The sequence below is a fragment of the Bison bison genome, unplaced genomic scaffold (assembly GCF_000754665.1).
Source record: "Bison bison bison isolate TAMUID 2011002044 unplaced genomic scaffold, Bison_UMD1.0 scf7180017864371, whole genome shotgun sequence".
In the NCBI taxonomy this organism is placed as follows: Eukaryota; Metazoa; Chordata; class Mammalia; order Artiodactyla; family Bovidae; genus Bison; species Bison bison.
The window spans coordinates 1,629,250-1,642,488 of NW_011494943.1; the positions used below are offsets into that span (position 1 = coordinate 1,629,250).

At 55.0% G+C, this 13,239-nt stretch overlaps 1 protein-coding gene across 1 annotated transcript in view; it reads left to right on the top strand.

The window, feature by feature from the left end:
- The window catches only part of ARSG (arylsulfatase G), a 56,152-nt gene that overhangs the window by 22,315 nt on the left and 20,598 nt on the right, over positions 1-13,239 (top strand). Inside the window, exons 3-7 of the mRNA XM_010856066.1 lie at positions 821-868; positions 1,854-1,965; positions 3,379-3,516; positions 8,568-8,764; positions 9,781-9,861. Coding sequence (XP_010854368.1) covers positions 821-868; positions 1,854-1,965; positions 3,379-3,516; positions 8,568-8,764; positions 9,781-9,861 — 576 coding nt within the window. The remainder of the gene's footprint in view (positions 1-820; positions 869-1,853; positions 1,966-3,378; positions 3,517-8,567; positions 8,765-9,780; positions 9,862-13,239) is intronic.

Genomic DNA, 13,239 nt, shown 5'->3' on the forward strand with positions numbered 1-13,239 from the left:
CACTTTGTGCAGATGGAGCAGGTCTTTGTTTGGGCCGCATGCATTCGTCTAAAGAAGATGGGTCGGAATCGTGTCATGGAGGCCACGTGAGAGCAAGTACTGGCCAGACTCCTGCGGTTGCCTGTTCATTTCCGCCCTTCATGCTGCTTCACACTCTGCCGTTTCGGCCACCGCACCACACCTTCGCTTCGCCCCCTCACCGCCTGGGTTCCTCAGAGCAGGGCGGGCAGGGCAGCGCGTCCCGGGCTTGCCACGCGTCCCCCGCGAGCCCGCTCACAGGGCGGGGAGCCGCCGTGCAGTGCGGCTGAGTTTCGCAATCTGCAGGCCACAGGGCCGCGGGGGGCAGTCCCTGGCCCCTCGCTCAGCCCCTGCAGGCGGCTGCTGCTGGCCAGAGGGGGAGACGATGACACCAGGTGCGAGCAGCAGCTCTGGGGCCACGTGGGCGGTGCGCCTGCTCCCCGGTCCCTGGCAAGGTCCCCAGCGCCAGGGGGCAGAGCGGCCTGTGATGGGGGGGTGCCGTGGGCTCTCCACCCTCACTGCGGGCAGAAGCTCAGCCTTCTCACTCCTCTGGGCTCCTGGTAACCCGTCTTCCCCTTCCCTGGGCATCTCCTGTGAGTCCTGAGTCATCCTGGCTCACTCTCTGTCCCCCTGGGGACCCCTTCTCCACCCCCGAGAGCCAGGCTGGGCATTGGCACAGCGTGTACAGGCTCTCTGCATGTCCTCAGGGCAGGGCATGGACACCTGAGCGTGTGCTCAGCGCCCCGGTGGGGTGGGCCCTCAGGGACTCCTCTGAGAGCCTCTCTCTCTTGTCTTCCTGCAGGGAAGTGGCATCTTGGGCACCATGGCTCTCACCACCCCAACTTCCGTGGTAAGGATTCCCCGGGGACTGGTTACCTGGGAAACAGAGGTGTCTGTGTGAAGAGAGTCATCCTGGGCGGCCTCTCTCCTGAGTCAGGACATCCTCACTCACAGGGTTGCTTGGGGGGGTCTGGGGTACCCGGGGCTGCCTCTCCTCTCACATGCCTCTCGCCTGGCCCCTGTCCTGGCCCCCCTCTTGTCTCCCCTCGGGGCCCTCTCATCGCAAGGCCATCAGCATTTTCTTTGACCCAGTTCTCCCGTGTCGGGGAATACTGGCCCCCGCGAGGTCCCATGTGGTACGAGGTCAAATTGTCTGAGGGCTTTGCTGAAGCAGGGACTGGGGGGGTTGGGTAGGGAAGGGGTGGGATGAGCGGAGGGGTCTCAGAAAAAAGTCAACACAGGGTTTTCAGGTCTCACTTTGACCCTCACGTCTTCCCCCGTCCCAGGTCCAATCCTGCCAGCCCTCGGCATCCAGCTGAGACGCCAGCTATTTTGAGAAGCATTTTGAGCTTCCCGTCTCAACCCCAGCCCCCCCACCCCCGCATCCTGGGGTGCCTTCCTCCTCTGATCTCTCTTGCTGGCTTCCTGGGAAGCCAGCTCTTCAAGCTAAATCTCTATTTCTTATCTCCCCTTCAGATGGGAAGTTTCTTGAGGGCAGAATGTCTTCTTTTATCCCTCAAAGTGTTGTGCAGGTAGTAGATTTGCCCCAGATATTTCCTGCTGTGCCCAGGACAGCACTGGGCATGGTAGGCGTCCAGGAATTCTCCCCGCTTCCTTCCCTTTCGGGTTAACTCTAATCACAAGATGTTTTGCAAATCTAGTCTTGCGGCTGGGAGCCAGCAACGTGTTTTCCTTGCATACTTACCAAGGGATATTCATCAAATCCTCTTTTAATTACACACTCATAACACTGCAGAATTAAATCACGGAAAATTAAATTTCTGTCCTGGGTGTAAGAATGCAGGCCCCCGGTCTAATCGGTGCTTCTGTTCCAGGCTTTGACTACTACTTTGGGGTCCCGTACAGCCACGACATGGGCTGCACTGACACACCTGGCTACAACCACCCCCCTTGCCCGGCGTGTCCCCGGGGCGATAGACCATCCAGGTAATTCTGGCCAAGGTGTTGGCTCTGGGCATCAAAGCAAGGGGAAGTGGTCCATCCGGACCCGGGGGTGTGGTCCACCTGGAGGAGATGAGAGAGGCCAAGGAGGACCGGTAACCGCAGCAAAGAAAGGTCGCGTACCTTTAGTGCAAATTTTAAATGCATTATGTGCGTGGCGGGCAAGAACGCTTTCTGTGGAGATGAGGGGACAGCACTTTTTTGTTGGATTTTTCCAGTTTCCTCTGACTGTTGAGCTCAGTGAGGGGAGGGGGTGCTACCAGGTCTCACAGGATGGCCTCCCTCCTCCTGTCCTGGACCACGCACCTGTCCCACCAGGGGACATGAGGAGGGAGACGGAGGAAAATTCCGCAGGGCTCCTGGCGCGCCCCACCCCCGCCAGCAACAAGCCGGTGTCCCAGCGTTGGAATGCCACGCAGGCACTCAACAGGATGCTTTCAGAACGTATTCAGTGAAATGGGGAAGTGCTCACAATAGAATAGTAAGTGAAAAAAGCAGGAAACAAATCATCAACACGGATCTGAACTACGTCTGTATTGACACCTCTAATAGCCCCAAAGGAAATACGCCAGAATGGCAGCCACGGTTCATTCACTCCGGTTGTGCCATTAAGAAGTTTTCATTTTTTTTTCCTCTCTCATATTTTTCCAATACTCTGTAATGAGCACGCAATACGTTTCCTATCAGAAAAAGGCGATATACCGTAACCAGGTGATAAAGCCGGGTGCTCTGCTTGTTCAGAGCGTGCTCTGCGGTTATTTGCGAGGTTTGCAGGTGTCTGAGCCGCTTGGGGCAAGTGAGTCTCAGGTGGCTTATTAATAACGCAATAGTTAGTGTAATAATGGCCATTTATTGAGACATTGTTACATTCTAAGCTCCCTGCGCGCTGATCTGTGGTCTGTGTGACCATGGACCGAGGCACGTGTTTCTCCTGATTGTCCAGGGAATGGCGCTAACGTGGTGGCCCAGGTCACGGTGGAGCCATGACGGGGAGCTGGAGAGTCCACCTGGGCCTCTCTGAGTTGGGAGGGCGGGGTCCATGGGAAAGCCGAGGCTGCTGATTGGCTTTGGGACTCTGCTTGAGTGTCTCAGGTTGTTTAGACCTCAGTTTCTCTCCCAGCAAAACAGGAATAATAACATCCTAGCTCAAAAAGTCGTTGGGAGCCTTATACAGCGACCAGGCTTGCCCAAGAAGTGCACACTCCTGCTTGAAGGGAGTGGACAGAGGTATTTTATCGGTTTTACACTCTGAGGAAGTGGGAGGCTGGAAAAACCATCTGGGCCAGGCTGCTCGGTGTTTTGTGTTTATGGGCATCGCCGCATCAGGGCGTTTTGTCCAACTCCATGACTACCCGGGTCGTGGGAATGAGTGTTCCACCATCTGTGGTTTCCACACAGGAACCTTGAGCGGGACTGCTACTCTGACGTGGCCCTTCCTCTGTACGAAAACCTCAACATCGTGGAGCAGCCCTTGAACTTGAGCGCCCTTGCACAGAAGTACGCCGAGAAGGCTACCCAGTTCATCCAGCAGGCGAGGTGAGGAGCCCTGCATCCACCCCCATGTCTCCTGTGCCCAGGGGGGCTCAGAGCCGTGGCAGAGTCCCATTGCCCAACAGAGATGCACGTGTGTCTCCTAGAAGAGATGCTCCTTGGAAAAGACCCTGACAGTCAGAAAGACTGAGGGCAGGAGGAGAAGAGGGCAACAGAGGATGAGACGGTTGGATGGCATCACTGACTCAGTGGACATGAGTTTGAGCAATCTCCAAGAGTTGGTGAAGGACAGGGGAAGCCTGGCGTGCTGCAGTCCATGGGGTCACAAAGAGTTGGACACAACTGAGCGACTGAACAACAACAAATAAAGCTGGAAAACAACCTGTCCTGGGGTCTCCTGGGTTACCTGACCAGGCCTGGGTTACCAGGGCCGTAGGTGCGGGTCCCTTCCCAGGGTCCCGCTCAGATCACGCCCTCGTCAGTGTCACGTGTCCTCGCTGTGGCGCGTCACCCCTCAAGGCCAGGGCCCATTTACTGCCTTCTATGCATTCAGAGCGTTTGTTGGGCTCATTAGTTGGCAGGGCATGTTCGCTGCTGTCACAAACTTACCCCCAACTTATTGGCTGAAACAACAGCAGTTTATTCTCCTATAGATCTGGAGACCAGACGTCTGAAATGCGTCTTATGGGGGCTCAAGTCCAGGTGTCGGCAGGACTGTTTCCTTCTTAAGTCTTCAGGGAAAATCGTTTCTTTTTCTTTTATTAAAAAATATTCATTTATTTTTTTTGGCTGTGCCGGGCTTAGCTGCAGAACGTGGGATCTAGCTCCCTGACCAGGGATTGAACCTGGGCCCCCTGCATTGGGAGGGTGGAGTGTTAGCCCCTGGACCACCTAGGAAGTCCCGAGAATCATTTCTCGTGTCTCCCAGCTTCTGGCAGCTGTTGACATTTCTTGGCTCTGGTTGCATCGTTCTGTCTGTTTTTTTTGGCCACACCAGGGGGCTTGGAGGATCTTAGTTCCCCCACTAGGGATGGAACCCAGACCCTGGGCAGTGGAAGTGTGGCGTGCTGACCACTGGGCCAGCAGGGAATTCCTGGCCCCTTCCTTCTGGTCTCTGTTTCTATGGTCTTCTTCCCCTGTCCTCTTCTGTGGTCAAGGACCCCCCGCTGCCTCCATCTTAGGAGGACATTTGTGATTATGTTTAGGGTCTACTGGGCTTCTCTGGTGGCTTAGACAGTAAAAAATCTGCCTGCAATGAAGAGACCTGGGTTTGATCTCCGCTTTGACAAGATCCCCTGGAGAAGAGAAAGGCTGCCCACTCCAGTACTCTTGCCTGGAGAATCCCCATGGACAGAGGAGCCTGGCGGGCCACAGTCCATAGAGTTGCAAACAGTCAGACATGACTGAAGTGACTAACACTTTCACACTTAGGGTCTACTAAGACAGTCCAAGAAAAGCCTCTGATCTCAAGACCCTTAGCTTCATTGCATCTACAAAGTGCCCTTGGTTGTACAAAGTAACAGAGATTCTGGGACTTAGACCCTGGATATCTTTGGGGGCCGGTATTCAATGGGACCCAGATTTTGAGAGCAGCACCTTAGGGTTCAGAGAGGCATCTTCTGAGTTTTTCAGGCCTTTCTGAGAAACACTGTTTCACTGGTCTGCTTGTCTTTGTATTTTTCAGACAGTTGGTATGAAGAGGGAAAAGCCCCTTCTCCCACCCGGGCGCTGGGTTGGTTTCACGGTGCCCTGGGGCGGGCGGCCAGTCCGTGGCTGGTGGGGCTCGTCCCCCGCTGCACTCGCAGGGGGGCTTCGGTGCTCCTGGGGGGTTCGGGGAAGTGGCGCTGGCTGAGGGCTGACGGATGCCCTGAAGAGGGCGCGGTGCTGTTCAAACCAGTTAACTGACCAGTTGGAACACAAGCACATCAGCAAACAAACTCTTTGTGGCAGGAAAGAGGCGAAGCATTTGTGAGTTTATGAATTCGCTATTGAGTGAGAAGTCACATGAATCCTGTTGGCTTTTAACTTGGAGGATAATCCTCAGGCACCTGGTCTCTGTAGGACTCGACCTGCCAGGTCGCCTGTGGCTTCTGAAGAGTCAGCACACACGAGGCCCCATCTGCGTTCCTTTCTCCTCCGTGACCCCAACCCACCTGGACTTGTTTGTCAAAACCACTGGGGGGGGGGGGCGGTCACTGGACTGTGGCTTGCTGCCTGCGCTCAGCAAGGGCCTCACCCCAGGACTTTGAACGTTTTTCCTTGGGTCTTTACTTGAATTTAGATTCCTGACCTAGCAGGAATGCTGAAGGCTGATTCTTTCTTCTTGTTGTTTTTAAATGAAAGCATCGTTAATGTACAGTGTTGTGTTAATTTTTACTGTGTAGCAAAGTGACCCCGTTATACATCCCTTTTTATACTCTTTTCCATTCTAGTTTATCACACGATGTGGACTACAGGTCCCTATCATCATATGGAACTTACAGTCAGAGCTAATTGGTAGCACCTTCTTGTTATGATGATTTGTATCTGCTAATCCCCAAAGCCCAGGCCCCCTCCTCCACCCCAGCCCCACCAGCCTTGGCCACAGCACGTCTGATGTCTGTTCTCTGTGGACCCGTCTCTGTTTCTTAGATAAGCTCCTGTGGGTCATACTTTAGATTCCACATGGAAGTGATGTTCTTTGTTGTTCAGAAGCTACGTCACATCTAACTCTTTGGGACCCCACGGACTGTAGCCCGCCAGGCTCCTCTGTCCATGGGATTCTCCAGGCAAGAGTACTGGAGTGGGTTGCCATTTCCTTCTCTGGGGAATCTTAAAAGGCTCCCGTTTATTCAGTGCTTACTCTGGGCAGTGAATAGTCACAGCTCTGCCGGGGAGGCTTGGCACTCCCCACTGAGCTGACGACCGAGGTTAAGTGAACGGCCCAGGGTCATCCGTACACCTCTAGAAACTTTTCGTCTTCCCAAACTGAAGCCCTGTCCCCATTACACACCAGCCCCCCGTCTTCCCTTCCCCGCAGCCCCCGACAGCCACCATCCTGCTTCCTGTCTGTCTGAAGCTGACCGCTCCGGGTGCCTCCTGCGAGTGGAACCTGGCCACGCTTGTCCTTGGGCGGTGGCTCATTTCACACAGCGTAATGTCTGCAAGGCTCATCCCTTGCATGTGAGACACTGCATTCTTTTATTTCATTTTCATGAGTCGAAATAGCCACACATGGTGTGGCTATGGCATTGGACAGCGAAACTATAGAAATGTAGCAAGGAAGTTGCTGATTTTTTTTTAATTTATTTTTTTCAGAGCATAATTGCTTTACAATATTGTATCCGTTTCTTCTGTACAGCAAAGTGAATCGGCTGCACATACACATATATCCTCTCCTTTTGGGATTTCCTTCCCGTGTAGGTCACCGCAGAAAGTCAAGTAGAGTTCCCTGGGCTATACAGCAGGTTCTTGTTAGTTGTCTTTTTTTAAAGTATTTATCTCTTGTTAATCACTCAATTGTGTCCGACTCTTTGCGACCCCATGAACTATAGCTTGCCAGGCTCCTCTGTCCATGGAATTATCCAGGCAAGAATACTGGAATAGGTTGCTATTTCTTTCTCCAGGGGATCTTCCCAACCCAGGGATCGAACCCATTTCTCTTATGTCTTCTGCATTGACAGGTGGGTTCTTTACCTCTAGGGCCACCTGGGAAGTCATCTGTTTTATACATAGCGTGAGAAAGAAACCGTTGATTAAAGTGGGGAGAGGAGGTCCACATCCAGCATGTCTGTTCTTCAGAGAGCTGAGTCCACCCAGTCCCAACTGGGGGCCCCAGGAGTCGGGATGCGGGGGTCTCCAGGTTTGAGGCAGAGCTGCGCCTGATGGGACTCAGAGAATGTGACGTGGTGGGGGGTGTGACCTGAGGTGAGCCGGGAAAGCTCAGGCCCGTTTGAAAGTTAAGTGCCAGGTTCAGTTCAGTTCAGTTGTTCAGTCGTGTCCAAGTCTTCGCGACGCCATGAACCGCGGCACGCCAGGCCTCCCTGTCCATCACCAACTCTCAGAGTTTACTGAAACTCATGTCCATCGCGTCAGTGATGCCATCCAACTGTCGCATCCTCTGTCATCCCCTTCTCTTCCCACCTTCAATCTTTCCCAGCATCAGGGTCTTTTCCAGTGAGTCAGTTCTTTGCATCAGATGGCCAAAATATTGGAGTTTCAGCTTTAGCATCAGTCCTTCCAACGAACACCCAGGACTGATCTCCTTCAGAATGGACTGGTTGGATCTCCTTGCAGTCCAAGGGACTCTCAGGAGTCTTCTCCAACACCACAGTTCAAAAGCATCAATTCTTCGGTGCTCAGCCTCCTTTATGGTCTGACAGCACACCCAGGCCTCTGTCCCTCTGACAAGCTGCCTGAGGCCTCCCCGCCCCTCGCCGTATCCTCTGAAAGCCCATCCCTCCACAGGCATGGGCTGTGGGAAGGGCTCCCCGAGGGTCCCTGCTGCTGCCCTTGACCCTGCCCCCCCCAGGAATGCACGTGAGGGTGGGCAGGAAGCAGAGACCCCGAGAATCCTGCAGGATCAGCAGAGGGGCGGCCAGACACCAGGCCTCCAGCAGGACCGTGGTCTGGATGTTCCTGGCTGTGTCCTTGGAATTCCCTGTGGTCACCTTGACTCATCCGTTCACCCCCGAGAAAGCCCCGAGGCTAGGGATGGACACGGTGGCCCGGATGCCCTGACAGAGCAGATAAAGCCTGAAAGCATGTGTGTGTTGGGCGTTCTCATGAGCAGCTCCCGGCCGGGTCTGAGTCTGAACCCGGATGCGGTCGCTTACGAACCTCAGGTGTGTCTCTCAGTCTCCCTAAGCCCCTGACACTTGACCTGAAAAAGGGAACTTGGGCGTTCTCACGAGGGTGAGTCAGTTTTGCAATAAGTGTTAAAGGGCGGTTAGGATGCTGACAGTGACTCGCAGACTTTAACCCGCTAACCCGGTCACTTGCACGTTGTCTTTGTAGGCTGTAGACAGATGTGCGCTTCCTGGGCCGCGGGGGTTCCAGGGTCTCCGCTGGGCCCCGGGGCCCTTCTGGGGGCTCATGGTCCGGCTCTCTCGTTTCAGCACCAGCGGGAGACCCTTCCTGCTGTACGTGGGCCTGGCCCACATGCATGTGCCCCTGGCCGGGACGCCGCCATCAGCAGGACCCAGGGGTCAAAGGCCGTACAGCGTGGGCCTGCGGGAGATGGACCACCTCGTGGGCCGGATCAAGGACACAGTTGACCTCGTGGGGAAAAACAACACGTTCCTCTGGTTTACAGGTGAATAGAAAACCACAGCCAGCTTCCCTCGGGTCTAATGGGTAACCCTGTGCGCGCCCCCAGAGGAGTAGCGTCTCAGCGAGTGACCCTCTGCGCCGCGGCAGAGGGCTTGCCCTGAGCGTGGGGCCCCGCTGGTGTTCACGGGCCTGTGTGTGTGGGTCCCCGAGGCCACACCCACGGACAGGCTTGCACGGAGAGCTCGGCTCCCCTGTGGCCCCTTGGGTGCTGGTCAGCGTCACCTGGGTACTGCTCCTAATTGTTAACGAGTGACTTTGACGTCATGAGCCTGTGTCCCCCCGGGCAGTCCTTGGAACCCCGCTTCACCGCCCTCCCCAGCCCAGAAGTTACCACCGGGCACAGCTCACATCTCCTGGCTGATCAGAGCTGCATGGTGGGCTGTTTCAAGGACCCACTCAGGAACAGTGGGTCAGGGGTCCCTGTCTGGCGCGAGGGTTGTTTGAACCTCTGTGTTGGGAAAGTTCCCTTAGCCCCTCTGAGCCCCTCTATCCTCCGTGGCAGGGTCGAGCTACCAGTCGAGCCTCTTCCACCGCAGGTTGGAGGGTCAGGAGGTGACGTGTGGGAGGCACTGGGTCATCACAGGTGCTCAGGAGGGAGTTTCTGGGGACTTCCCTGGTGGCCCAGTGGTCAGGACTGCACACTCCCAATGTAGGGGCACAGGTTCGATCCCTGGTCAGGGAACTAAGACCCCACAGGCTGTGTGGCCAAAACAGAAACAGCAAACAGTTGCTGAGTTGAAGACGCTGGTTAGGGGGCTGCTGAGTCCATAGCCAGAGGCCAGAGCTCCAGCGTGGGGCGAGCTCGGGCAGGGACAGCCCACGTCTCTGCGGGCCGTGGAAGGCAGACACCCTCCCCACAAAGGGTGGCCCTCCAAGGGAGGCAGTCACACTTGTTTTCACAAGTCCTTTTCTCCAGTCGGTGCCAGGACAGGGGTGTGGGGCCACAGTGGGCAGTGTCCTGCAGCCCATTGACTCGGTGTTGCCTTTCTTGGTTTCTAGGGGACAATGGCCCGTGGGCTCAGAAGTGTGAGCTGGCTGGGAGTGTGGGGCCCTTCACCGGATCGTGGCAGGCTCGTCGAGGTATGGTCTCCGCTGGGGGTGGGGACGGGAGACACAGCCTCTGGGAGGACCGATTTCTCTCCCAGCCTTGGGGCATCTTTGTGACACAGGAATAGATTACTCACAGCCACCAGCTCCCAGAAAAGAAACAGTTGGGGCGGAGACGGTGTGCGTTCGGTCATCCCTTCCTTTCCTCCAGGGTGTCAGCCCTGCCCCCAGAGGCCAGGCTGAGGACCGTCCAGCAAACACGCTTGCCTTTGCCTTCGTCCTGGCGACCTTGCTCTTTATCCTTGCTTTCTTTTCTTTTCTTTTTTTTTTTGCTTTCTTTTTTTTTTTTTTTTTTTGCTTTCTTTTCTTTCCTTGTTTCTAGTAATCCCTTCATCCATCCAACCATTACTTCACCAAGAAATGGTTAGTGCACAATTATGCCAGGCTTCCGTATGTATCGTCTCTAAACCTTCATGAGAGGCAGGTAGTAATAACTCCATTTACAGCTGAAGAAAGAGGCTCAGAGAAGCTAAGAAACTTGCCTGGAGTCACACAATTGGGGAGGACAGAGCCAGGCCTGCTACCAAGTTGGGGATCCTGATACTCATTGCCTCTCTTTATTTATCATCCTTCACTCTCAGCTCAGCACCCATCTGCTCCGGGATGGTCTCCCCAGAGGGACCTCACCCTCTGAAAGGACCTCACCCTCTGAAAGGCAGTCCTGCGGGGGATAATTCGACAGTACGGATGAAAGGCTTAAACAACGTGCATGACTGCTGGTGCTTTAATTCCTCCTTAAAGAATTTGTTTTCAAGAAATAGTTAGCCAAGTGCACAACAATGTATGTAAAAGAATGCTCTTTGCTGTAGATTAAAAACAACAAACAAACACGTAACCCAAGTGTCCATCAAGACAGGAGCGCTCCAAGAAATTATGGTGCATGCCTCTAAGGAAACATGCAGAACCTCTGACAATGGTGCCTATGACTCACCTGGAAACAGTTACACAAAACAGTTTCTAGTGAATAATGCAGGTCACAGAACCACATGTAAAGTATGATCTATGTATCATACTAAGTATACGTGGTCTCAGAAAAGCCTTGACAGGGCAACAAAAGTGAGCCAGTGGTCACCTCTGGGTGGTGGAGGAGGGGTTTCTAAAAAATCGTTTTCTGTGTTTGCTTGTTTTTGTCTGTGCTGGGTCTCCGCTGAGCAGGCTTTCTCTAGCTGCAGTGCGTGACCGTCTCACAACTGGCTTCTCGTGTTGCAGAGCGTGGGCTCCAAGTCACGAGGGCTCCAGAGCACAGGCTGGGTAGTTGGGGCGCATGGGCTCCGTTGCTCCAAGGCCTGTGGGATCTTCCCAGACCAGGAATCGAACCCATGTCTCCTGCATTGGCAGGCAGATTCTTTACCACCGAGCCACCTGGGAAGGCCAAGGAAGGGTTTAAGTGTAGTTTTCCCTACCTTCATTTGGCCAATGAATTGGTATTATTTTATAATACCAAATATAATATTTATTAATATTAATATATTATTTATAATGAATATACTTTATAAAATTAAAAACTATAAAATTTTAGAAAGCACCTGTGTCCAAGGGGTTCAGAGGTGGGCTTGGCAAGATTATCCTCTGGGGCTGGGTTCACCCTGTCATCCTATTGGCTGGCTGGCCTGACCTGTGGCCCCCAGCTGTCTCCAGGTCAGAGGACACAAACCCCCTTTCACATTAGTCTGGCAGGAAGTTTATAGCTACCTAGAAGCTGGAACATCCCTGTGTCCCATGGCCAGTGGTGAGAAGGAAGGGCTTTAATCTGGCGTCCCTGGCTCAGATCCCTTGAGAACTTTACAGGTGAGTGGCTGCTGGACCCTGACCCTGCCTCCTGTCTGGACATGTGTGATGGGAGTCAGGAGGACTGGGTGCCGCCTCCTCCAGACCTGTTCAGTGACCAGGTGACTTCATGCATGAGTCACGTTGGCCCTGCCTGTTCAAGAGTGCTGTAATTGAGTCCCGGTTCCTGGACAGCTGGACCAGGAAGAGATGCCACACCCAGACTGGTGGAAATGGGTCCGGTAGCTGCAGCCATGGTGTGTGGGTTAGTCGCTCCATCGTGTCCGACTCTGCGACCCCATGGACTGCAGCCCACCAGGCTCCTCTGTCCATGGGATTCTCCAGGCAAGAATACTGGAGTGGGTTGCTGTTTCCTTCTCCAGCAGGTCTTCCTGACCCGGGGTTTGAACCCAGGCCTCCTACGCTGCAGGCAGATTCTTTAATCTGCAGCCATCACCTAGAGAAATACAGTGCCAGCCGGGAGTGGCAGTTCCTCTTCTCTGCGCCTGCCCTCAGGCCAGGTTCCGTCCTCAGTACTCAGTTAGAGGGGCCTGGGATCACTTTTACTCTCCAGGGTGAAAATTCTGAAGGCATGGAGGCCAAGATTGAGGGGACACAACTGTTCAGGAGGGGGCCCCTCTCTGGGGAGCTTTCTGTTCCCTAAGAAGGTGACCTCTGACCTCCTATCTGAGGACCTGTCTCATCTTGTCTCTTAGGAGGCAGCTTTAAACTAGTGAACCAGGCTTGCAAATACGTTGTAGGGAAGAGAGAGGAGGAACTTACAAATGCAAAGAGAAGAGACGCGTGAGTGCAGTGCAGTGCGGAACGGACTCCGAGTCGTCATTGGAACCAACCGTGAGAGCTAAGTCACTTCAGTAGTGTGGCCTCCTCGAGACCCCACGGGCTGTAGCCCACCAGGCCCCTCTGTCCATGGGATTCTCCAGGCAAGAGCACTGGAGTGCATTGCCATGTGTTCCTGCAGGGGATCTTCCCCACGCAGGAATCAAACCCGAGTCTCCTGCATTGGCTGGCGAGTTCTTGACCACTGAGCCGCCAGGGAGTGTCCACCCGTCCGTGAATGGATGGGGAAGACGTGGTGTGTATGGATAAGTACATTGCCCGGCGCTTGAGTGTGCGGTGGGGCTGGGAGCCTCTGCTTTTCTTGGGGGGTCACGCCGGCGCCCCTGGCCGTGGGCTGAGCTCTGCCCCGACCTCGACCTCCACATCGGCTCCCCGCCACCCTGGCGGCAGCTGTCTCCCTCCCCTCTGCCCGGGACACTGCGGGGGGCTCCGGGGGGGCCAGGCAGGGCCCAGAGGAGGGGGTGTGGCCGGGGTCCCGCTGGGCAGATCTTCAGGCAGGTGCCTGGTCAGTGGGGGCCTGTGTGTCCTGCTGGGAGCAGGCCTCGCCCGAGAGTCGATGAAACCGAGAAGACAGTCCATGTTTTCACAACGGAGCGGGACAGACAGTACCCGGAGCACCGCCCTGTTCCCCCCGCCGCCAGCCCGGGGCGGCCGGCCACGCGCTGGTACCCCCTCCCCATCCTCCCTTCCTCTCCTGGCCCGGGCGGCGCTCAGCTGATGGGA